We start from the raw sequence: 25,846 nt of genomic DNA, 5'->3' as shown, positions 1-25,846 counted from the left end.
TCATCATGCACTGACGGTAACACGAACAGGGCCCAAACTCCTCAGACACTCAGTGGACCAGAGAACAGACCACTGTCTCAGTGTTAATGCTTTACCTCAAGAGTCTCTTTTTAATTAGCAAGTCTTTCACTCTTATCAGTTCTTGGGGTTTTTCCCTTCCTGTCAAAACAAGTAATTTTAGCTACAGCGAAGAGGCAGAACCTTCACAGCTAACGTCTTGGACAGCATCCACTAACATCCCTTGAGCATGTATTGTTGGGTGGCATATGCAGTTAGTTTTCTTCTAACCACTTTTCCCCCTCCCCAAATCCCATAAATTGAAATAAATATACTACATGGTAGATCTCACTGGCTAAGTAGTATTTCCATCTTTATTTTCACATCTGTACTACAAGAGAGTTTATCAGGCCTTGAAAATACAGTCACTAGAACATTTACAAAATACCATTATGTAAATCATAAGACACTGGAAATCAAAATTATTTCTCTAATATAACAGATTAATGCAAATTAGTTATCTCTTCTCAAAAAAGCAACGTAAGAACACTCATTTGGTTCCTTTATGCAAGTAAAAGCTGCATTTCTGGGAGACAGGTATATAGCAAAATTCAGTAAAACTGTATGAATACTAATACTGCAAACAAAAGACACAAGATATTGACTAAATTTGAACTATATTTCTGTAGTTATCTTTAAAAAAGAGCAGATATGCCTGAGGATCTGAGCTGAAAGATAGCAAGGGAACACAGGCATAAAAGCATGTAAAGAATGATAGAACAGAGAGGTTTGAAACAAATACAGGCTGAAACTTAGACCAGTAAGAAAAGAAGAAAAAAAAAAAAAAAAAAGCTTGAGCCCTCATTCATTTGGGGAAATGAATATATCTTTTCAAAATTACCCTCAGTGCAAAGATGTTTCTTTTCCCCAACAATATCTTCTCAAGGAAAGAACCTGCAGGGTCCCAAACAACTAATCCCATTGGAGAAAAGTACAATTATAAATTATAACAGAATTCACAGTCTAGAAGTTAATCAAATATGAAACTGCATTATTCAGACAGAATGATTACTTCCAACTGACCTTCTGTAATCAGTTAATTTAAAAGTCTGTTCTGCTTGCATATTCATAAGCAGTGACCAACTTTCTCTACAGAAATATGAATTAACATGGCTCAACAACTTGAATTCTATGGGCATACCACACTGAATTTAAATGTATTCTCAATTCAGGAAGACTGTGCTAGATTCAGTCTTTTCCCTTAAAAAACAAACAAACAAACAAACAAAACACAAACAAAAAAAACCCCACCAACATCCCCGCCGCTGTTCCTCCCACCCCCCAAACAAGAAAACCTTGTAAATGTGTTTCTAGACAGCTAACAAGCTGTTGCCTTCAAGCGAAGCCATTTCTTACTGTTCTACAGCTCCTGTGAGGAAACTGAGCGTATTGTGCCAGTACCACTACACATCAAGGTCAGAATCCTTTAATATTCTTTCAGTTTCTCTAATAATAATTTTTTTCCAAATTTTAATAAGACGTTGCTCAAGTAAAGTATGATTATATTTTAATTAACTGAAGCAAAAAAATACTCATAACTATAATATGAACCAGCAACCTGATAATAAAGAATTACCAATACCAACATTACTATTGTGCTCCCAGATTTCCAAATAAAAGATATTCTGCTTCTATATGTCCAGCCTGGGATACCCAACACTATATTTTTGGTTTAAACAAATGATGTCTTGAAAGTCAATGAGATGCTAGAAATCATGACACCACTTTTACCACTAGCAAGGTCTTTATTTTCTGCAAAGCAAGTATAGTATATATACATGAAGGCAATTAGTCATCAGTGTCTGGCAACTGGCAATCTGAAGTACGCTGCAGCATGTATTTTTCCTCCAATACAACAACATCCACCTGAAGAGTCTCCTGGAGGAAAAACTGATGTCTACAAAATATACTGGAAAGACACAGTGAAGGAGACTAGGGCATTACTAGATCAACCTGACCGGCCACAAAAAAAACTTGGCTGACAGACAGGCATTCATAGTGTTAACAGCAGTATGAGATATTGAAAAAAAGTAAGCAAATTCCATGGTTTCCTCTAAGCGCTTCCTAAAACTATCCTTCTCACAAAGTCTTCATGGACTGTCAGTTGCCCTTGTGAAAATATCCAGCAACATGAACAACTGATGTTGGGACGGAGGAAGTCACAGAGACACTGCCTACAAGAATCATTGCAGATTAAGTGACTCCAGCTTCCAAAGAATATTCCAAGGCCCTTCTCACCCCCAGTTTGTTATCTAATATAACCACACAGTTCACAATTTACACTTTTTCTCTCATTCATGCTGGTAGACTTCACTTATCCTTAATGCAAGGTGTATTAGTACAGGGTACTAATATAAACTGACCGTACCTCCGATGGGATATTCTCATGGCCTACGGAATGAAGTAGCCCAGAGTACCACCAGATGTTGAAATGGGCTTCCAGAGGAAATCTTGAAACGTTTGGGGCAAGTGCCATAAGGAGACTGATTGCCTAACACTATTAAAGTTACAGTTTGCACATAAACTTAGCAAACACCCTGGAGAACTGGAAGAAGATGGAAATAGAAAGTATCTAACTGGACCAGTAATTTAAATAAAACACAAAATTAAATAAAGCTGAAACCAGGACAGGGTTAAGAAACAAAACAACCAAGTCTGAAATGCACTCAGATTTCAGTCATGCAAGGGTCCCCTGCTGGCCAGCATCAAAAGAAAATATATTGGCAAAGCTACATAACAGAGGTTTGACCATACGTAAAAGTACAAGTTTAGGCATAGCCTAGGCTTTGGTTTGTGTACTGGCTCACTGAGAGTCTGCTCAGCTCTTTGTCACAGCCAGGATTTGTCCCATCTCTAGCTTTCAGAGTCTCCAGGGACCACAGGGTCAAAGAAGGTGGCTACAAAGGTGAGCCGTGATCCTTCCTGCTGTGCAAGAAGTCTAGTAATTGAAACAAGTGATGACATTGCTAGCGCTCATATGGCAGCTCTCAGCTAAGACCAATAATATCTAGCTATATAAGCGCTCATCCTCCACTTACCAGAACTTCAGGATATGCCACTCAATTTTACACTAGAGGAGCAAAAGAAAGAATACTCATTCAGACATGCAGTTTGGTTCTAGCAGGGAGAGAGCAGTCTTTCTCAAGCCCAGTAGCAAGTCTTGCCCACCTAAGAAATGAGTGAATTTATCAATAATCAAGATGAATTCAACATGAATTCAAAAGGAGATCCAGAAAATCAAGAGGCCAATGCTCTGGGCTCAGGTATAAGCTAAACAGACGTAGCCTGAAAGAAACATAAGCCTAAACATTTTTTTCAGCCTTTAGATTAAGATTTAAGCATCCTGTTATTCCAGTCCAACCTTCTGATCCATCTAACTGTATGACCATGAAAGAGATGGTCAAATTCATGTGACAAATTAAAACTATCTTTTTTTCCCCCATAATATAACACTATGAATGGAAAGCTATTAAATGTGGGGGTTTTCCCATATATTGCTAGTGCACAATTACGAAGTCTCTCATTATATGCACATTAATTAGTATGGCAGAAAAACATTTTCTCCCACTTTTCCATCCTTCAGTCAAATGATCCATGCATATTCCTAATGTTCTCCTAAATTAGTATCTTCTGGACTGAAATACTATATTTTAAGAACTAATATGCTAGATTTTCCATATCCTAGGGAGAAATTGCATTATCAGAGAAGCTTGTGCCAAAAAATGAAAGGAAACGTTTCCCCACCAAGCCCTTCAAAGAACTAATGGAATTAATTTTGCATTGTACACTAGCAAGATTTAAGCAAGAAAGGAAAAAACACCTGTCTTATTAGATATTTTCTTCTCTCAAAATTAAATAAATACTATCAAACTGTAGAATTTTTTTCAATTTCTAGATTTGCTAGGTGAAAAATCCAGCCAAAACATTGTGATGAACTAAAGCAGAACTTCTGACCTCAGCATATTCTCTTCTGCTTACACGTTGAAATAGAAAATCAAGTTTGTAAATTGTGCTGGGAAATGCTGAAATTTTGGAAAAAGAAAGTGAGGTGAACACATACAGTTATTTTACACAAATAGAAAATTACAAAGTAGTACAAGGTAGCTAACTCCCTCTCAGTCCTACAAATATTAAAAAGTACTGGACAAAGAGGAGAAATAAAAGCGAAAGGCTGAAGAGAAATTCAGAAGACTGAAACAAGGAGAAAAAGGAGTAATTTCTAAATGTAGAAAGGCCCTGAAGGAAGATGAGATGGAAAGATGATAGGAAAAACTTGTGTTCTGTCATCCTCTTGAATTCATTCTGCTGAACTGTTTGTATAGTCACCATTTTTACCACATGGCTACACAGACAATCCTAACACTTGCTCTTGGCACTGTATGACTTCTGAGAAGGACCTCCTGAATGCTGGCCTCACACAGGCTGTAGTCAAGCTGGCCAGGGTACCTACCCTTGGAGAGGATTCCCAGCCAGAATCCTCTTTTGGGGATTTCTCATTTTAAATCAAGTACAAGCACAACAGAAATAAATGGCAGAAAACCTGTAGCCGGTACCTGGTTTATGACACCCCTTGTTAGCTGGGTCAAGGAAACACATGAGGATTTCCTGGGGAGACTGCGTGGAGCTCAGACACCAAAACCGGAGTAAAATATATTCAAAATTAGATTCTTTCAGGTCTGGCTTAAAGAAACACTGTACTGGCACTTCTCCATTGTTTGAAAAAAAAAAAATGGACAAAAATGTATATATACACCACAAATGCCAACACCAGCCAAATGGTCCTTCTGCTGGGAAAACATAAAAATGGGTAGGATCAATACAGAAGGACAGGAAGAAACAGTTTTCAGAATCCATGTTTGCTTTAGAAAATTAAACAGAAAACAGTACTGGATTATAAATAAGTAAAACACATCTTAACATATAAATTCAAAACATGACTGAAAAGTGAACACAAAATATGTGAATACCAAGAACTTCAAAATAAGAAAAAAACTTGTAATAAAATTCAGCATCCAATACTGCATTCTCTTTCACTTAAATTCCCCAAGCTCAGCCAAAACTAATTTAAGGCTTTCAGTACCAGAGCGGTAGGTTAGGGGTCCAAGAATGAAATCTTCTGCTGCCATCCCAAACAGAGCAACCAGAAGAGATCGTAATGCTAATATAGTTCAAACTTACCCACACATTTGCCCAACAAAAAGAACTCACTGCTGTGACTTTGAAGTCATATTCTGAAAACCATCATGCTCACCGCCCTTATGTGGGGCTTTCATACTGTAACATGTAAAACCTGCATCTTTGCCAACAATACAACAGTCAGACCTTTTAGAACAAACTAGTTCAAATGGCATTAGGGTGTTTGGGGGTTTTTGTAGTTAACACAGGAACAACTGATGCTGTTAAACATCTGTCTCATGCACCTGATAGTATACGAAGAACAATTATGGAAGAAGGAGGTATTTAAAAGATCTCTTCACTACCCATTAAAAGCTAACTCAGCAAGTTGACGGTAATAATGATTAAAATTTTGAACATGGCCACAAAAACCATTACAGTCTTCATGACAGTCATCATATAGCCAAATGGTAAGTATGGAGTCCAATAACTACAAATACAAGAAATTAAAATAAACATTGCTTTACACAAGATATACAGAATGGCAGCCAATACACCCGAGTAGCACAATTAGCTGAACCAACTCCACAATGACTAAAAACTGTACTCAGTATTAACAATTAGACAAGGGGAAATAATCTTCCCAATGCTACGTACAGGCATGAGAACCACAGTAGGCCATTCTCTGAAGTTCTGTGATGGCAAAGCCCTCCTCCCACACAAATGCAGCGCTAAGTATTCCCATATATACTAGCCCACAAGGACAGAGTCAACACCTACTAGGTTTCAGGCAATGTTAGTGTCCTCTTGCCTCCATTCCCACTAAGGCTAATAGAGCCGTTTTGTCAGCAGTGGGTGGGCAGAGTAATTCTGGTGAGACTGGCTGAAGACCTGAACTAGGATGCCGAGAAACCCAAAACCTTAAACTGACAGTTAGCTTACATATACTGCTATTGTCCCCTCTTCACCAAACAGCATATACCTCAAAATCATTGGAAAAATAGGGTTAACATTTCACACAAGCACTTCAGTTATTAACTGGCTCACATTAACAATCAACTAGGCTAACATAACAAACAATTCTTGTTACTCAAACTGGCGTCATTGTAATGAGCTCCAATCTCATCCGTACACAATCACTAATCTTGTTTTGTGCCAACTGAATTTTTAATCAGAACAGAGTGAATCATAGGTTGTTTTTAAAATACATTTCTAATACTTGTCATCCAAAATGAATAAACACTAGAGCAAGGAAGAACTATTTACATTCTGAGTAGCTGATTTTATTTATGCGTGCTATACACGCAAGTATCAATTGCATATGATAGGTGAGGACATTTTAAAAGAAAAAACATTAATGTTTATTTCTATTAATGCTTTGAACATGAACAGCATCACCAACCTAAAGAATATAGCCATCTGACTGTAATTAAAACTGTATGACAAACCAAAGTAAAAGGAACGGTTGCCCCTCTGTTGAGTTGCTCCTTAAGTTCCTCATCATTCTAAAGATCAGAATGCACGCAATCAGGCCTTGCAACCAGCTGAGTAACTACTTCTGTAAGTCACGTAATGAAGCATATATTTTGCAGTGCTGAACTTAAGACTCAACCAGAGTTCCAAACCGAAGTGTCTTGAATATTTGCACAAGACATAGAAGCAAAGCTGAGTTTCAATAAGCACTTTGGAATTCTGCAATTGTAATACCAATTTAACAAAGCAGTTGATTAGCTCTGCTTATAATAAGAGTGTCCAACATATCACCCCACTGCTAAAACACTGGCCCAACCATTTAGGAATCCTTTGGGGGGGGGCGGGGGTGAAGTTAGCATTAAGTCTTTACCTACAGCATCTACTTTTTAAGACGCAGTATTTCTGGAATCTTGTTTTAGCTGTTTGGCTAACAGCTGCTTAACTGAACACCTGTTACCGTGCTTAGATGAAAACCTGACTCGAAGGTCTGCCTACAGCCATGGAAGCTGCAAGTGACTGAAGCGATCTGCAGCACAGCCATTCAAATGTCTTTAGGGAGGTCTACTGACAGCCTCTATTAGAGCCACATGAGCTTGAGGAATCTGGAGTTCCTGGTTCCCATTTCAAGCTAAGCATAATGCCTGACTCAAGCCATGTAACAGCATGTGATGATTTCTGCTTGGAAAAGAAAGACACTCGGGCAGATGAGAGCAGCACAGGAAGGCTCAGTGTCAGAATTCCCACAGATCTGGCAGAATGTATTGCTTAAGAGATTGTGCTCCTCATTTAATACCATCTACATGCTTTTGTGCATGGCTGATTCTGTTTGGATTGCCAGGAACTGTTGCATCAAAAGTATTTGAAGATTGCTTGAGATCAAGAGTGTTAAATCATGCTCAACATGCTAATCTATTTTTACTTACAGTCAGTAGAAAGATATGTTAACACATTAAAGTATGCTGCTAATATCTTAGAATTCAATTAAAATTATCTTCACTAAACAGCTCTGAGATCTGTGGAAAAAAGGGATTATTGAAATACTTAGCATAATAAGCAAGTTATTGCTAATATAGCATTCTGAAGAAAAACTCCACAAACCATGTTGAACATTATAAGGCAAATGCAAAAGCAAAATGTCCACCATGACACCATATAGACCATAGCTGCAAGGTGGAGATAACATGCTCTGATAACACCAGGATGGAAGGCAGGAGAATGACCAAGGACCTTATCAAAAAAGGTTACATTTACATAGTGAATACTATAGCAAGGCATAATGAACAAAGGAAAGCTGTTCTTCTTTCATTTGTTTTTAATTAATTTTAAAATAGGCTGTTTAATATCTCATTGTGTATCAAGGAGCAAACGGCTCGTCAAGCTACTTTCCAATGAAGAGGATGGGAAGTTTGGTCTGCACTTAGGCAGAAGAAAAGCAAGAATCCCCAAAGTAGCATCATTAATGAACGATGTAAGAATGAAAGAAAATTATGGATGTTTTCATCCTTGCAGGTTTCCCTGTGGATCACTATTACTAGGGACTTCTTTTCACATGAGAAATATGGTACCATATCACTCTCAGCAAGCTTCTCCATCTGAACAGCATTTCTGCAAGATGCCACAAATTATCTTTATTTATTATCTAATTTGCTATTTGTTATTAATTTCAGCTTTCTAGTACATTAAAAAGTGTTCTTCTTCCTTTAACATCACCTGCAGAAAGTGATTGTTAGTACGAATACTTCTCAGGAGGTTGTAAGATTGTGAAACAAAACACAAAAAGGGGAAAATAGAAGAACTGATATATAAAAGTGTGTGGAAACAATTCTAGCATTGTCATATAAATTAAACCTTCTCTATAAACAAGCTTCACAAAATTCAGCAGCACCACGCCTCCTTCCCGAAGGAGTTTGTGAGCTTAACAGGAAGGTGGGGGAAGAAAAGAAATGAGACATACACCTTTTTAAAATTCTGTTAGGTATGCTAAAAATAATTAATCAAACCACTTATTTTAAGACAGTGTAGTTTCTTAATATAACTTAATATGAAGGGCCTAAAGTTAAAACTAAAACCCAACACATCTGTCACATCACATGTCAAGGACATATTCAACTCTGTGGCCACTGCCTCACATTCTTCCACCATGACACCTGCACCCCAAGCACTGAACAGCCTGTGACTTACTTTTGGGGGGCTCTGAAGACATGCTCATAAAGCACAAGAGAGGCTGCAGGAGAGGACTATGCAAAGAGCCCATCCCCTAGCAAGGCCCTACAAGACACTTAGGTGCACGACTGTGCTAGTGACTCCCATATTACACTTACAGGCAGCCTATGAAGTGAAATATATTTAAAGTATAAATTGATTTTTGGTCAACTTTCTAATAAAAGCTGAAAGTTTAGAGAGAAAAAAAAAGAAATAAGATCATGACCTACTGTGTGGGTTACCGAGCAGGAATTACAGCAGAGCTCTGTGGCAAAGGCACACTTTTCTGACACAGTGTCACTCTGCACCACAACCACAGGCACTGCATACTTACTAGAAAAAATACGCCCAAATCCTATTGACAAACAATACTGTCAACCCAGAAAAGAGCCCAAAGAGAGAGGAAAAGCAAAAGAGAAAAACACTCTGGGTTCCAAAATACCTTAATATGGCTATAGTAACTGCTAGTAACTTCAGAGAGAGAGAGAAGTATTGTAAAAGCATAACCATTGTTTGCTTCTTCAAACAATTTACCACTTGAGGCTGATTTTGAATAGTGAAGAAAATTCTTGGTTTCAGGTTGTGGTGTTTCTTCTTCCATAGTAGTAAGACTAAGTAAAGGTATTTTCTCATTGTTTATTTTTGAACCTCCCACCTTTTAAAAGGGCATTGCTTTGTCTTTATAACACCAACACATACAAGCAGATAGCTTTCTTTGACACAGTGGTTCCAGCAACATACAACCTGATTCTATCTTTCCTCATGGGAAAAGAAAAATCAACATCACTACACCAAATTTTACTATTTTTTCTAGGACCAAATGTTTTTTAAAGACACAATTGAGCAATCCTATTTGCTAAGACATCTCTTTTAAGATGGTCAGGTATTAAATAAACATCTTTTAAAGATACTCTGAATAGTTATTGTAAATGTCATCTTGTCTTGATTAAAATATTTTCAAAAAACCACACATCTATGGATTCAACTTTAAATCACACTCAAAGAAAAAGTCTTTACACTCACATAACAGTGAGATAAAAGGTGTTTTTTTTCTTTATTCTGCATTGTTAGCAAATTCCTATTGCTGAAACTATTCTAAAAAAGCCAAGTCTCTTTGCATGTTATAAGATTCTCAAACAGTGAAGTGCTTACATGCAAGGCAGAAGGATCTGGCAAAAATTCAGCATCCTCTCCGAAGATAAAATCTGGTGGCAGGTCAGGATAGTGAGCATTGAAAATTATATCCCCTGAAAAGTAATAAATGAAAACATTGTTTGCGCTTTTACGTATATGCTTATAAATGAATAAAATATTCTACACATGATACACATTTTTAATACAAAATTTGATATATACATTAAATACATTTTATGTAGCTATCCATACAATTTTTACAAAAATTCAAAAGCAAGATAAGCATCAGATGTTTTGGGGGATGAAGTCAAATTCCTGAGGCACAGCTTCTTCCTCCTCTGCAAGCAATGAAACATGAAATACATTATTGCTTCATAACTCAAATGGCAATGCAAACGCTATTGAGGGTTGCCTCAAAACACCGAGTTAAAGAAGTGATCTTGTTTACAAAAAAGAAAAGTACCACATTTAGATTGCTGTGTTTTGGATATTAAGTTAAAGTCAAATGCAAACTACTAAGATCCGGATTTTCAAAATACTGGAGCTTTTAAAAGTAGCACATACTCCCTCTTCTCCTTGCCACCCCCAAATCTTAGAAAGAATAGAGAGTTTAATAGGAACCATTTCAACTCCAAATTCTGGCCAAGACAAATGTAGTATCACACATTTAAATAAAAATATTCAAACCAACTAAAAATGGTGTTTCTACTTCAATGTAAACAGTTAGGAAAGAACAGTACTTCTCTATCATCAGTGGTTTTCATTCTGGCAGTTAAACACAGCATCCTGCTATTGAAGATGCTAAGATCTGACCTTAGAACAATTTTTTCACATATTTAAAAAGGAAAAAAGTATCCCCTCAGTCAGATCTTATTCTAGTAAGTCTCACTTCTGCCATGAAGCCAAAGACTAAAAGGAAAGAACAAAAGAACCTTTTTTGATCCATGTTAGACATGCACCCATGTGACCCCTTGGGCGCTCTAACTTTTCCACTCTGTGCTCTCCCATTACATATAGTTTCTCTTATGTCTTACTTAATTTACTGTACTAGGACAGGAAAAGTAACACCTTTGACTCTAGAAAGCTTAGGCACCAAGATTTTGCCCTATGCACAACTACGAGCATGAACTGTTTTCATAAGTTACATGTTCTCAGCAAAAATACACAATTACAAATCAGACTAAAGATTAAGGGAATAAATCCTAAATCTGAGTTTTGTTCTTATTAAATACTATAAACCAGAGAAATTAAAACTGCAGTTAACAGTTTGCCTGGCAGGGCTATGATGCATAAATAAAAAAATGCTTCTTTAGACTCAAATAAAAGATATTTAAACAATCACAATAGCCAACGCAACAGCAAATCTGGTTTTATTTCACATAAATATTAACACCAGTCTCTGCAGTGAACTTACAAAGTATAAGGTATTAAATATTTTGAATCACAAGCCACCAGTCTGTCCCGACCTAGCAGAAAGATCAGGTTTTTTAACTACTTTATTTAAAACTTACACAATACTACCTGTGGCTTACCCTCTCCAAATATAATTGTGCTGAGGTAAAACCATAACATTTTTAACCAATAAAGCCATCTGCAAAATTGTTGTGCTTAGAGTTTGAGAATGGTTACTACTATAATTTTGAAAGGAAAACCACCAAAACCAAAAAAAATCAATATAGAGTGCATTCCCTCCCCTTCTCACCTAAATGAAAGAAATACCCTTTTCCTTGCATCTCCAGCACATGAATATGTAGTTCCTCATGTGTTTCAATTCTGTTTGCCTTTATTCTCCTGAGAGAAAGAAAACTGTGTGGCATCCCACAGCCCTACCTGACCATTCCATTGTAAGAACAAGGCAAGGAAAAACTTCGCACTCAGACCATATTTATCTCATTTCTGTAGATACACTAGCCAATAATTATATCAATAGATTAAATTTCCAATTAAACACTACTACAGAATTTAGAATTACTTCAATAAAGTTAAAGCCATGGAGTCAAAGATAAATTTAGTAGGGGAAAAAAAAGTATTATACATCTTTTGCTTTTCATTATCCAAGAATATTACTTTCTCTTCCTTTTTTTCTCCTCAGGCAAAATGCATTAAATTTTGAAATATTTTACTTCACAGGATTTCAGAAGAAAAGCTAATATGCTCCCAATAGACAAAAAGATAGAAATATTAATACTTAAATCTATTAGTTCTTTTAACACACACACACACTGTTCTTTTCTCATCTATCAAAATGCATAAGCAAGTCTAACAAAGTGGTAAGGGTTGACTGCAAGTAAGTTAGGCGTTAGCTCTGAAACTGAGAAATTTCTTAAATCCTTACAGTGGCTCTCTACTGGCCTACCCTATATACAGCTTCTCCTCTCCTGATGACTTCCTTTTTGGGATATTTTTCTTTCTTTTTTTAACCATACTGTAAATCTGGTAGTACTGAAAGATATACTAAAAGTGCCACAGCATTCATCAACATCCCTGTTTACCCAAAGGCAGCAAAATTAGGAAGCAACATACCTTCCTAAACTTTTGAAAAGGATATCTATATTCTTCAGTTTTTTCTGACCCCAAGAATTTCTAAATCAGCACTAAGTATGTAGAATAAACATGTGTGCGCACTGCACCCTGGAATAAGACCAATCTGAATGGAATTCATCATATGAAGGAAATCAACCCATCTGGCTTTTAACGAACAAAAAATCCAAATGCTACTTGATCATGAAACACATTCACAGATAATAGGGAACAGTGTTGGAGCAGCCAATCCTATGTGCAGAATCAGTTTTGAGAAAATAAACTGCTCTTGTTGAATATTAACAAGGAAAAGATAGCAAGTAGAATTGTATTATTCATCTATTCAGAATGCTAACCTATCTCCTAGTAGCTACACAAATTGTAGAAAAAAAACACTGATCAGTCCCCTCTATAAACAAATTCTTACCTAAACCAGCCTTTGTGAATTGTCTTTACAGGTCAAGTAATAACCAGCTATTCACTACCATCTGCAACCAAGACACTAAGTCAGCGCAGGCAGCAATATGAAAGGATTTAAGCGAACTAAACACAGACCTGTGACTTGTCACTGGATTCCGCCCTACAGATTTTCGCTCTATGGCAATTTTTGCTATGGTGTTGCTGCTGCCTTTCAAGTAGAAGAGGATCATCAAACCTCAGAAGCTCCTCAAACTCATCTGTTGAAGCAGGACTTCTGCCCTCAAACGGTATCTGGAAATACTGTGGGATCTTTGCTCATCGGACCATAAACAATAACTGTATACAGTAAACCAAGTGTAGCTTCAACTTTTTACAGGTTGTTTAGCAGAAGTCAGAAATATTCCTGACAGTTAGAGACAACATCTGGTAGCAAGAAGCCGGGACACTTTTGAGCTTAATTTCTGACTTCACATGCAAATCAAGGTATCAGAACAGGAAAGGCAGAAAAGTCAGTATTAAAGACTCAAAGAAATCTCTTTATTAAAAGACAGTTTGGAAAAAAGGTATTTGATTGCATTAAAAAAACCCAACCCTTCTCTGTACCTCTGTGATGCTCCAGAAGAAATCCTAGCTACTACACTACATGCAAAGCTGCAAAGGACCTGTTCTCCATGAGTTTGGTTCAGTTTAACTAAGCTGTTCAGTGTCATTTGAGGTGCCTCAGGGCACATTTATGGCAGCTATGACACAAGGTTTTTCAGAGAGATCCTTTGGGTCAGCAGCTGAAAAGGCCAAGCAGGATACCCTAGGGAACCTCAGAGTTCGACACCTATAGTTAGGCAAGTGAATCAAGTCCCATTTTGCCAATAAAAGAAAAAAAGGTATAGGAAGGATGTGCAGGACAGTTACTTGGTTCTTGGGCAAAGGGTTGCAGGCATGGCTTTTGTTTTGCTTGTTCGTTTAACTTCAACTGAAAAATGCTGCTGGAGGTGTGGGGGGGAAGAGGTGTAAAAGTGGGTACAGCAAAAGAAATTAGGTTCTGTTGTAAAGTGGGCAAATCTGTGGGCAAACAGAGTAAAAGTAAATGAGCTGGACACCAAGCTGAACAAGAACGCAGCAGGTCAATCTTCATCACTTGCACTTCTGTAGCCAGGCAACTGCCTTCTCAGAAATTTTGGTACTAGAATTGAAGAGGACAAAGATCAACAGATAATACAAGAGGGGATAAGATGCTGGTAGAAATTAAATACAAGCAACACTGGAGAAGTTACAACAAACAAGAGACACTGGGTAGGTGAGAAAAGGACAGGCAAAAGTGAAGGACAAATATATACAAAGAGACTGGACCATAACCAGTAACTGCAGCCCATACAGCAGAAAGAAGGAAAGGGCCAAGTAGGAAGGCACTATGTTATTACCAATGTGGAAGCCTAACCTAAAATCTTCTAAATCTCTAAGTCTACACTTGCACATAGATACTTGTAAGGTCACTTCTCTTGATGCAGAAACAAACTATTTTAGACTTACACCTGCAAAAAGTTTGAGGGAAGTCCAGAACATCCAAGGAAAAGTGTCAAAAGAACACAACCAAAGTGAGAGGGAAGCGATTATTTAAAAGGGGAAAATACTGTTGTAAATTTCTTATTTGAAGAAGTAATAATATAATAAAATTATTAGACCCTCTCTCAGCGTTTCCCATTAGGCACATTCATTGGATAATGAACAGATTACCAAAGGAAGAAGATTAATTACTCCGCCCATGTAAAGCAAGACTCAGCCAAACGTTAGAAACATTGCGCTGAAAAATCTTTGGTACTTCGCATGACTGGGCAAAAGGATCCTTACCATACACGTAATGATTATCACCCAAGTACAATCTAAATTACAGCAACGAAAAAGTATTCCCTGTAAGAGCCTCAACTGAACCACAGCCTGTGCAAAATAACCTAATGGTGCACAGAAGACAGACTCATGCATTGCAGCAACCTAGTTTTGTGAATCTAAAAATCTTACAATAACTTTTTAAATCATTTTTATAATTGTTTATCGGCACAATAAACAAGTGTTTAGCAAATAGATTTGCAAAGCAGCTTTTAAAAGGAGGTCCAGCTCTTCTCTGCATTTATCATTTGGTTTATTTTTAATTACCTCCTTAAAGTAGAAAGCCACAGGAAGACTAAATGAACTTACTGAAAGAGTTCCATCACAGGAATAGAGCAGATGAAATTCTGTACAGTATATTACGGACAATATTATTAAGACTACTTAGGCAGCAAAACTGTGATTTCCTCCTTTAAGTACTATAACTAAAATCAGTAAGAAACTAAGAAACAGAATCAGAAGGAAGAAGAGAAAAACTAAGCTTCAAACAAGACAAAAGAAATGTACTTTGGGATCAAGGAAACCAAAGTGGTGGCAGTAGAATCCAGAGCTGTAATAATTCACATAAAACCAGTGAAAATCAGACAGAAGATGAAAATACTAGAGTTCAAGAGGCCACAGAGAACAGTAGCATTGCAAGGGCAACACATTGTTTAGTCACCGTGAAATTCCAGATGACAGCACTCAAGGACAGAGAGGGAGGCAGGCATCAGTGCCTGAAAAAGAAAATGTGAAGAGCACAGGCATAATAAAATAAAAAAAATAAATCTAAAATAAAATAAAAAGTCAGGCTTAGTAGCAAGCAGCAGTGAAAGCTTGAGTGAAAAAAGAAAACCAAAACAAAGAGATTCCAAGGTTTGCTGGAATAAAATTTCAATGACCACGGAACTGATTCTTAACGGTGTATTTTAAATATTAATATTATTCAATAAAGACTATTACAGCTTATAACTCTGCTTATGCTGACAATTTCTCCTGTGACATCTGCCTTGATGTTTTAGCAAGGAGCTGCTCTCTCCAAGAGTTACAAAACATTTAATCTCAAAATGCACAATTACTTCTCCAGAAAGAATACTGAACTTTACACAGCAGATACAGTTGTCCAGTTAGAAATAAAGGAAAGTTCTGCATACCACTTAAAATCAGCTTTGTCCCTGGAACACAGATTCAACCTCTAACAGGATATTACAGACAGTCTTCCTGGAGTTAAAACTCCTATTAGGAGCTTTGAAAAATTCAGATATGAAGAAAAGCACTAAGTTTAACACCACAATGTCAAGTGCTGGATGAACTAATAAAATATGGTTGTCTCAGATTTTAATTGACAGTCTAGCAAGAGTAGGCTCAAGTTTTCTAACCATTCTGGCCATAAACACTCAAAATTTATTGTCTCCCTAACAGAAGAAAATAAAGTAAAAGTCTCTCTGAAAGCATCACTGGAAAACTTCTGGAGTGTGATGGAAGACAACAGGTATGAAAAACTAATTTAACACTGACACAACATTTTCTCCGGTACAAAACTGTGGGTATCTCCAAAGTCTCCAAGGCTCCTGGCTGAAACTGAGTAACAGCTGTTTAGTGTAACGTTCCAGCAGCTCTGAGTAAGGTGAGCATGACGTCTGAAAAAAACAATGAAATAGCTAACTGGATCTCAAGAAAATATATTAAATAACCAACAAGCCATTCTTAACTCCAAAGATGTTTGATCTTACCAAAGCTAACAAAACAATTATTTCACACTACAGGTAGTCAGTCACTGTTTTGCCTGCAAGTACACCTTCTCCTTTCCTTTTTCAAGCAACTGTGAACTTTCTGGTCTTTTGGAAAACAGACTGTGACTATGCATTTATACTTCCCTAAAGCAGCATACCAACAGTTTTCAACACATGAGGATTCATACTAGGGCATTTGTGCAGTGGCAGCGGTTATGATTGATGATATGCAAAGATCTGATCTGTTGCAAAGAGGATGTAACATAAACCGCAAAGGAACTACACACTTCAGCCTGTATTTGGTACCACATAATGAAGACCATACTCTAGAGATCCTGAACATTTTCAGCCAATCTTTGTATTCTGGCAGATTTCGCAACTTTCCTTTGCAGAAATATTCTGCCCTTGAAAGATAACATATCTAGCAACAGCCTACAACAAAGTATCTACAAATCTCTGGTTGCACACCATGGCTGTCTTCCCCTGCCATCATTACAGTTCTAAAACCAAAATTATTAAAGCTTTATTGAATCTGCTTACATCAATATTCCACATGCTGTGAGACTGAATAATTCACAGCATTTTCAAATATGTAACGCTGAAATGTGGAGGACTATTACTTGAACTCACTGCTATTATTAGGTACCTGTGGAAAAGATACACTTGTTTACACCACCTTCACTTGGTCATGTTAAAATATACAGCACGGTTAAGATGTGTTTTGAGTTTTGTGAATAACATTATAATTGTTTTGTTTAACCACTTTTGTGATATTCAAAATATAAGAACTGGGGGGGGTAGGAAACTTGGTTTCTCAATATTGAAATATAATGCACAGTCCATAATCATATTTCTAGGTACTTTAACATTCTAGCTACTTTAACAGGACATTTAGAATGTTAGTATAGTCTGTACGCCTATATCCTTGCACATGGGCATTTTAATCTATTTATTTTCCTTTATGAATCAGGAACAATTTCTGCCTCCACTTAAAAACAAGTAAAGACTTAAAGCTCTCAGGACGTGCTAATAGGGCCCTGTAGAGAGTTACTACAGTCCCACAGAAAATCTGATACTATCTCTAAAGCAACGTCATCCAATTAAGCTTCTTTTCACTGCATCTTGATCACAGTCAGCTAACAAGCCTCAAGCAGAATCTACTACACATTGCACGACATATCAAGACTCAACATGTTGAGTTTGCTATATAGTATCACATTTTTTAAAAGATAAAAATTTAAATAAGAACAAACATTCTACCTGGTAGAGCAGTTGGCCATTACTTACTAAAAATTCTGAATAAATGCAGAGCCACATCCTTTTCCCCTTTTTTTTCTTAAAATAATTGCTAGCTAGGACTTACTCCATTTTTTGTCTTTGGAAAAGAACAATTAGAAAGCTTCTTGAGCCATGATTTCACACTTCTAGAATAGATAAAATAGTCATCATAGACTGATACATGAGCCTAGCTCCTCTCTCAGGCACATGAGCAAACTTCCAGAACAATTTCATGAAAATACAACTTTTCTTATAGGGGCCAAATGGAAGCTTTAATGTACTTCCAGTGATAAGAAGTTTAAATGTGGTGATTTCTGTTCATAAAGGAGAAGGGCTTCCAGTGCACTACATGACAAGAAAAACTACTACAGAAGGAACAGAACAACATTCTTAATATTCAAAACATCACAGAGAGCTGTATCACTTGTACGATAGTATCCATTTAGACTGCATCAAAGCGGTGTTTTAAATATTCACCATTTCTGTTGACATGAAGTACTTGCTCCTCCAACTCAGCTTATTTTCACAGACTCACAGGACACCTGAGGCTGGACAGCGCCTCTGGAGACTGCCTAGTGCAGTCCCTCAGCTCAGAGCAGGGTCAGCAAGAGCACATTGCTAAGGGTCATGTCCAGTTGGGTTTTGGACGTCTGTAATGACGGAGATATACAAGCTCTGAGCGCAACCTGTTCCACTCTTTGACCATCCTTGCAAAAGAGGCTTTTTAATTACATTCAAATGGAATCTTCTGTATTGCAGTTCGCGACTATTTCCTTCAGTGAGTATTGCTAAGAAAAGCCTGGCTCTTGTATCTTCACTCCCCCATCAGGTATTTATACACATTGATAAGATTTGCCCTGAGCCTTCTCTTCTTGAGAAGCCCCAGCTCTCTTGGCCTCTCCTTGTACAACAGATGCTCCAGTCCCTCAAGCATCCTTGTGGTCTTTTTCTGGACACATTTCAGTATCTCCATGCCTTTCTGGTACTTAGTAGATTAGAACTGGACACAGCACTCCAGATGTGGTCTCACCAGTGCTGCCCTAAATCTAAAATTGCCAGGCTTTGAAATTTAGTTCACCTGAAATTCTTCATCCTCTCTCATATTTCATATTTGTTAAGAAATAAAAACCAACATGACTTTACCATTTTTCAGCAACTCAGGTGCTTAGAAAACTGGTTTTTTACCTTCTAAAAACATACAAAAGCAAATTTTATTCTAATCCTTCGCAACAAAACACAGACTAATTGAAAAGTGGGCAAATGAGACAGCTATCTACAGATCCTCCAAGGGTAAGGAGGATTTAACCACTAAATCAGAAAAAACCAGTCATGTTTCTTTAATCTGTCAATTACACCAGTTAATGTTTAGTTGTTTAGAGATGCCTAACAAAATAACAGACTGACTTCTTTTATGGGAGCTTAATAAAGAATTCTTCCTAAAAGAGAAAGAAAGAAACAACAAAAAGCATATACAAATCATAAGTGAGTCTAAAAATGGTCATAAGATTGTTTTTTCATAACACTTTATTATAAATACTGGGGGGGAGGTGACTCGGCTTTCAGGACTCATGTTTTCAAATTGGTAATATCAAGGAAGGCCGCAATCTTATCTTAAAAAATTAGATATTATTACAGTTGCATGTTCTTAGAGCTGAAGCTTTAAGAAAAAACACACACAGGTATCTCAAAACTCATAAAATTAGACACATTGGAAAATGTAACGCAATACAGAACAGAAAGAAAGGCCAAGATGCAACAGCAATAGTTTTAACTTACATTTGAGTGTTTCTCCAGCATAAGGGATATGTAGTTTAAACCGATCACAGCTAGGTCCAGGGGTCAAGGATGTACAGCTAAAAATGAAGACAAGAGAAGAATGTCCTAAGCAGTTACAGATGGTAGCAAACACTAACATTATTCTACAGGGTACAAATAACTGACATAGTAAATATGTTGTGAATATTAGAAACACTCATCCTTACAATTCTGGTAAAGAAGAAAAGGTGGGAAAGATGCAGGAGGCCCATTCTCTTTTGATCAGCAGTTCTAACAGCATAAAAAACATTACAATCTCTGCCAATTATCTTCTTTCTCTTTTTAACACAATAAAATACATACACCAAGATGTCCTGGTTCGAGAGCGTTATTAGAATAATACCATATAGTCAGTCAAAGCCATTAAATTCTCTACTTGTATACAATTTTGCAGGTCACAACTCTCTATCTATGCCACAGTAACATGGTTATATGCTCCCTATCCCTGCCATCCAGATATCTGGGATGAATCTTAGTTTTAATACACCAACATTCAGTCATTTTTACCTATTTTAATCTTTAATTTCTCCCTTGTGTAAAAGTCTCACAGTAAGCTTTCAGGTGAGCAGGTTTCAGAATCAGGTATTTGACACTACGACAACTAAGCATGTACATTCATGATCTGTGACTATTCCGTATCTCCTGTATATGTGGAACACTACAACAGCAGTTGGGTCTCACAGTGTTGAGCAGGCACTTTATGAACACAAATGTTACTGAACAACCTTCATGTCTACGCCACAGATGACAAACCTTTTCATACCTTTCAAGTCGTGTACCAAAATCTTTGCATAACAAAGAACCACAAATCTCAGCTGCAAAAGAAGAAACATCAGCACAAATTGTTTCAGGAATGGTCCCTGGAGTTCTCACCACTGTGGGCTGGTAGGCATATAGCAGGTCCCAGTAGCAAAAATACTGGAAGCCCTTAGCAGTTCATCGCTTTCAGTATCTGGGGATTCTGATAACCCAGAAGTCTTCTTGCCAACCTTATATAATTGAGAACTGTTTATAGCTCCAGCACAAGAGCTAAGTTTGTTGCAAGCCACTTAAAGCTCAAAGCTAAACTGGACAACTCTAGACAAAAACAGTGAAAAGGAGGTACACAAAGGTAAAATAAGTTGCCTAAGCTCATATATCAGATCACTGGTAAAGCTCACATACAAACCACTGACAATATAATGAAACAAAAGACATGTTTATGGGGACTCATACAGAGCAAAAAGCAAAAAGATGGGTAGGCCAGAAAGTACAAAAATTCTGATCCTACCTTACCAGAAACAACACAGTAACTGTCTTACCACAGAAGAGGCATCAGGGCAAGTGGCGCAATGTTAATTCTCACTACCATACTCAACAAGCTTCAGAAAACCATTTTTCTCAGACACTGGCTCTATGGTCTTTTTTCTCATTACACTTGCATGTTAAGGAAACCACATGCACTGGTTTTATTCAGTGAGCTACATTTACTATTTAATCAAATTTGTGCCCACATCTAGCTTTATCAAAAAGAAGCAGCCACAGAACTACAGATCAATTAACTTCAAATGAAGTTTCCACAAAAATACTAGAAAACATAAGCAAACCACTTATATGCACCTAGAATCTAACATAGTAGCAATTAACAGCCTACATAGATTCAACAGGAATACACTACATTCTTCCAGTATCATCACAGAAATTAGATAACTGGCCTTGCCAATGAAAGGGAAGCAACAGATGCCCTATCTTCACTTCAGAAAGGTTTCTGCGATGTCTTGTGAGCGCACCATGCAAAACAATCTACAGAAACATAATTTAGATAGAAATACTATCAGATGTGTGCAGTGCTGACTAGAAAGCAAGTTTCAAAAAAGATTAGTTCACATCTTGCTTTGTCCAGGAAGAATGCATGGACTGGGTTTTCTTCTGGTAGAATACTACTTCGCATTTCACTGAAAGACTCATGATGGATGTTATTAAATTATGTTTATTAAACCTGCCAATGATGCCAACACGAAAGGGAATGCAGCATGCTGAATCACAGAACCAGAGCTGAAAAATGTTTTAATGATCTGTATTACTACTTTTTTAGTTACATCTAGGTAGGGCTTAGCAAGAACAGTAAGCATCACCACCCTCATTGAGAATAAAAATAAAAATCACTTTGAGAAACAAGAAAATACGATTTTTTAGTAGGTGAGAACAGCAAAAAAGGAGTACCCATGGTAGGGTGTTTTAATAGCTGTCGATGAACTTAACAGCTATAGATATGATTATCTACTTTCAAGTAATTTCTAAGGCATACATTACATAAGGCCAATTCTATGAAGCACAGAAAAAAAAGCAACACACAAAAAATCCTTTGCAAGTTCCAAACTATCTCCACAGCATCAGTTAATATTCAGTGGAAGTTTCTGTCAAGGTATCACAGGTCACAGTCTCAGGCACATTTCTCAAATACCATGAAAATAACACTGTTGCTAGCTATTCAACAGACACAAAAATTTCTGATCCTGCATATACTCTACAATCTTTTCTTTTAGCAGAATGGGCAATTTGGAAATACTTAGGGAAAGCATAAATACTCTTTAACATGAAAAATAAAAGGCTGATCTAATGGTAAATGTCCCTAAAAGCAATACTAAGTACTTTTCCTAAATTATTATACTTCACTAGAGATGTTTTTAATCTTACTGGTCTAGAAGTGATGGAAAGTGACAGTATTCCCAGTCAGGTTTTTGTGGGTCTTTTTGCCAAATTACTCTGGCTAGGCTGCACAAGAGCTTTCAATAACTTCAATAGGCTGAGCAACTGAGCAAAAATCTTTCATATGTCCATTTGAAAGGAGGCAGTTACTTCGTAGTATAAACAGTAAAAGACCAAACTCCTAAGGCAAATCAAACTTTGGTATACTTAGCAGTCTATGCACATCCTTATTTCAATGGAAAGCCACAGATAATGCCCTGGCTATGGACATCATCTCCTGCTTGAGTTTCCTTAACATACAGAACCTCTCATAATTACAAAGGGGCCCAACCCAGAAGCCTGGCCTCTATCTTCTCTAAAACATAACATTTTCCATTTGCTGATCCTTTTACTTAACATGGTCCACACAAAAGTCACACTGAAATGTAACGACTAGTAACAAGGTCTTTTAAAGATTATTTGTTGTCCTACCTTCACAGAGAATTGTCAGAACAGTAATACCCAGTGTTGAAAGTTAATTTCTGAAGCTGACTCTAGCTCCTGATAAATGATCTGCACCTCTTTATTCATGGAGAAATATTACACTGGTTTGCATATCTTCATCTAAATAGTCAATATTTTATGTAAGAAAGCCAGGGAAGCAAGAATTAATGCTCTGACACTCGGAGCAGTGGTATGAATTACTCTACATAAGGTGATTAATGCTATACCACAAGATGTGCCACAATGGTTTCCCTACTAAAACATCAAAGAATCATCAACTTGATGAGTTTCTGGGACAAAGGAATATCCTTGAATGTATCACTTAAATTCATGCTGCCCTATTTAAATGAGCTGCACTGAGACCTACAGTTGGAATCTGGCATATGGAATTGAGTATGCAAGAAACCATAGCTGAATATGAACTCTTCTCTTTCTCAGCAGATTTTAGCTAAGTTCCTTGAGCAAAAACAGCAGATTAAACTTCAGATACATTTCAGCCGTATGAAATATGTATTCCAAGTAGGAGACAGGTAGAACATTTCCTTTGTTGAGTGTTTGATGTATCTTACAGTTGGGATTGCGTGTGACTTGTTGGAAAAAAAGTTTCCTTCACAGTAAATAAACCACACAAACTAAACCAGTTATTATTCAATGAAAAAGTCATGGTCAGCAACAGATACTTAGTTATAAGTGTTCAGATTCTTTACCAGCCACAACAGGAAACAGGAAATGTTATCGAAGAGAAAAAGTCAGGAAGAAACCCAACAACAAAAAAAATCCCAAAACCTACAAAACCCACAACAGGCAAGTCACTTAGTTTTGCTGCTTGGAATAATGCATTAGCTTCTAAGTATAGGTATAGTAGACGGTATTTTTCTGTAAAATTAATCCTCCTTCCCAGAGTATTCTAAAAGCCTCTAGAAAGGCAGTTCTAGTGAGCTTAACATCAAGGTTTTCTCTTTACCAATGTATTTGGAAATTACTATTCTGTTGAATTCACTCTTCTTCTGTTTTGTTTAGACTAAAAAATAAATATCCCCTTCCTTCTAAGCCACTTTGATATTTTATAGGACTGAAGCCATGATGATAAGGAGGCCTGTGATAGCCCTAGATTTCAACACTGTTTTCCTACCAACTAGTCTTCTACAACCATCACTTGAAAGTATTCCCAGGACAAGCAGTTTTAAATTATTTGGGCTCTGGTAAGATCTTATCCAAAAATAAGTTCTGTGCCAGTTGAAGAGGCCACAATGAAACAAGAGCTCAAGCATTTACCACCTTAATCCTTAAAGTCAAGAGATGAGGGTTATTCTATCCAAAGAATTTTAAAATGAAACTCAAAACCACCAACATTCCCTCCAACCTCACGTGTTTATATCCCAAAATTCCAGTCTAAGGCTCATTTTTTTATACCACTCCTAAAAATCTACTGCTTAGAACCATCTAAATCCATAGCAAACATTCAGAAATGTCAACAGAAGTACAGTAGCTCTACTGAAAAATATACAATGTCCTTTTTATTTCTTTTCTAATCTGTGGTAAAGGTGTATGCCCCAACATTCCTGTCATATTTATTTGATGACTATCAAAATTCTTTATTAAAAGTAGTATGGAATGCATTTAGTCATTCTTCCTTCTTAGATCATATAGAAGCTTTATCACCTTATACTATCTGAAGACAAATCATCAGTGAATTTTACTGTAGAAGAGCAAACAAAAATTAAACTAAGAATTTTAGCCTCTATAATTTCAGGAACTTAATATTAAGACTGCCTAACCTTAATAGCCAAAGATGCAAAAGCTTCTTTAATCTCATGATGCCTAGGTTGCCACACACAGTGTTCTTGAGGATTAGTACTTTTTGGATAACAACTGGTTTTTGTGCACCACACTGTCAATGTAAAAGCCAAGAAAGCTCCGCACAGCATTAGAGACACCCTGACGGAGAACACTGCTAAAAAACAACACACACACAAATAAAAAGGGCAACACAACAAAGTAAATTGTGATCACTGGTTGTATTCCCAAGCCTTCCCAGCTCTTACACCTAGTATATGTTTCTAATTGGTCCTATATATGTCATATAAAGATACTGTTAGGGAAAAAGGAGTCAAGTTCCTTTTCATAATACGAGACACTACAAACATCAGTATTATTTTAAAAATTATGAGACACGATTCAGTCAGGGGGTTAGAGGCTGAAGGTTTGGTCAGCAAGCATTAAATATAATTCAGAGGCAAAGACAGGTAAATCCCCTGTTACTAATAAGAGGTAGAAAACTCAAAACTCCACCCAAAAACTCATATTGTGGCATTTGCTAAGAAAACCACCTTAACTTAAACTCAAGTAGAACAGCCCTTGTCGATGCCTTTAGACTCTTCTTTCCTCCCATTTTTTAGATAGAAATATGCTCCAGCATTCCTTGGAGACACAGTATTTAATCCCATTTAATTAAGAATTAATTGCAGAACTCACAACAGATGGGTAAGTCATCTACAGAGGCATTAAGAATAATTAAAGTGCACGGAGCAGGACAAGAGTGGAAAACAGGCCAGTGGGTAACAGTTCTTTTGCAAGGATTAGGAAACAGAAAAGTGGTGAAAACAACATTTTAGAGAGCTGACACTGATGGTGAAAACCTGTATCATACTGCAGCTCCTTGCAACAGTGCACAAAGCTTTACAGGCTCCCAGAGGCCTGCAAATACACAAGAAGAGTACTGTACTGAGCAGATGCTGCTGAAAACCGACAGATCCAACCAAAATTCTGTCAATCAGGCAAAATTTGAAATGGGAGAGATAGTCTAGTCAACCAGTTTTGATCTTCAGTTCCCCTTCATTATACAGACATATGTATTACACACAAGTGAGAGGGACTTGGACTTGAAAGATAAAGATACACACTACTTCTTTTGGGAAATAAAAATCCAGTTAGTGATTGCTACTTACACACATACTTTAATTAAAATATTAACATCTGAAAACCAATTGATGATTATCCCGAAGAACTTTCCAATAGATAAACCTGCTGTTTTCATAAAACTCATTTGGACCCTAGCTGGTTTCTTC

The 25,846-nt window shown here is 37.0% G+C and overlaps 1 protein-coding gene across 3 annotated transcripts in view; it reads right to left on the bottom strand.

Moving 5' to 3' along the window:
* BABAM2 (BRISC and BRCA1 A complex member 2) overlaps positions 1–25,846 on the bottom strand; it is a 170,366-nt gene that overhangs the window by 128,837 nt on the left and 15,683 nt on the right. For all 3 annotated transcript variants that reach the window (XM_055726141.1, XM_055726139.1, XM_055726140.1), the window contains exons 3-4: positions 19,569–19,645; positions 10,000–10,094 (exon numbers count right to left, since the gene is read on the bottom strand). In XM_055726141.1, the coding sequence (XP_055582116.1) occupies positions 10,000–10,094; positions 19,569–19,645 (172 nt within the window). The remainder of the gene's footprint in view (positions 1–9,999; positions 10,095–19,568; positions 19,646–25,846) is intronic.

This window comes from Falco cherrug, chromosome 13 (genome assembly GCF_023634085.1).
Source record: "Falco cherrug isolate bFalChe1 chromosome 13, bFalChe1.pri, whole genome shotgun sequence".
In the NCBI taxonomy this organism is placed as follows: domain Eukaryota; kingdom Metazoa; phylum Chordata; class Aves; order Falconiformes; family Falconidae; genus Falco; species Falco cherrug.
This window is presented reverse-complemented; position numbering and strand designations above follow the sequence as displayed.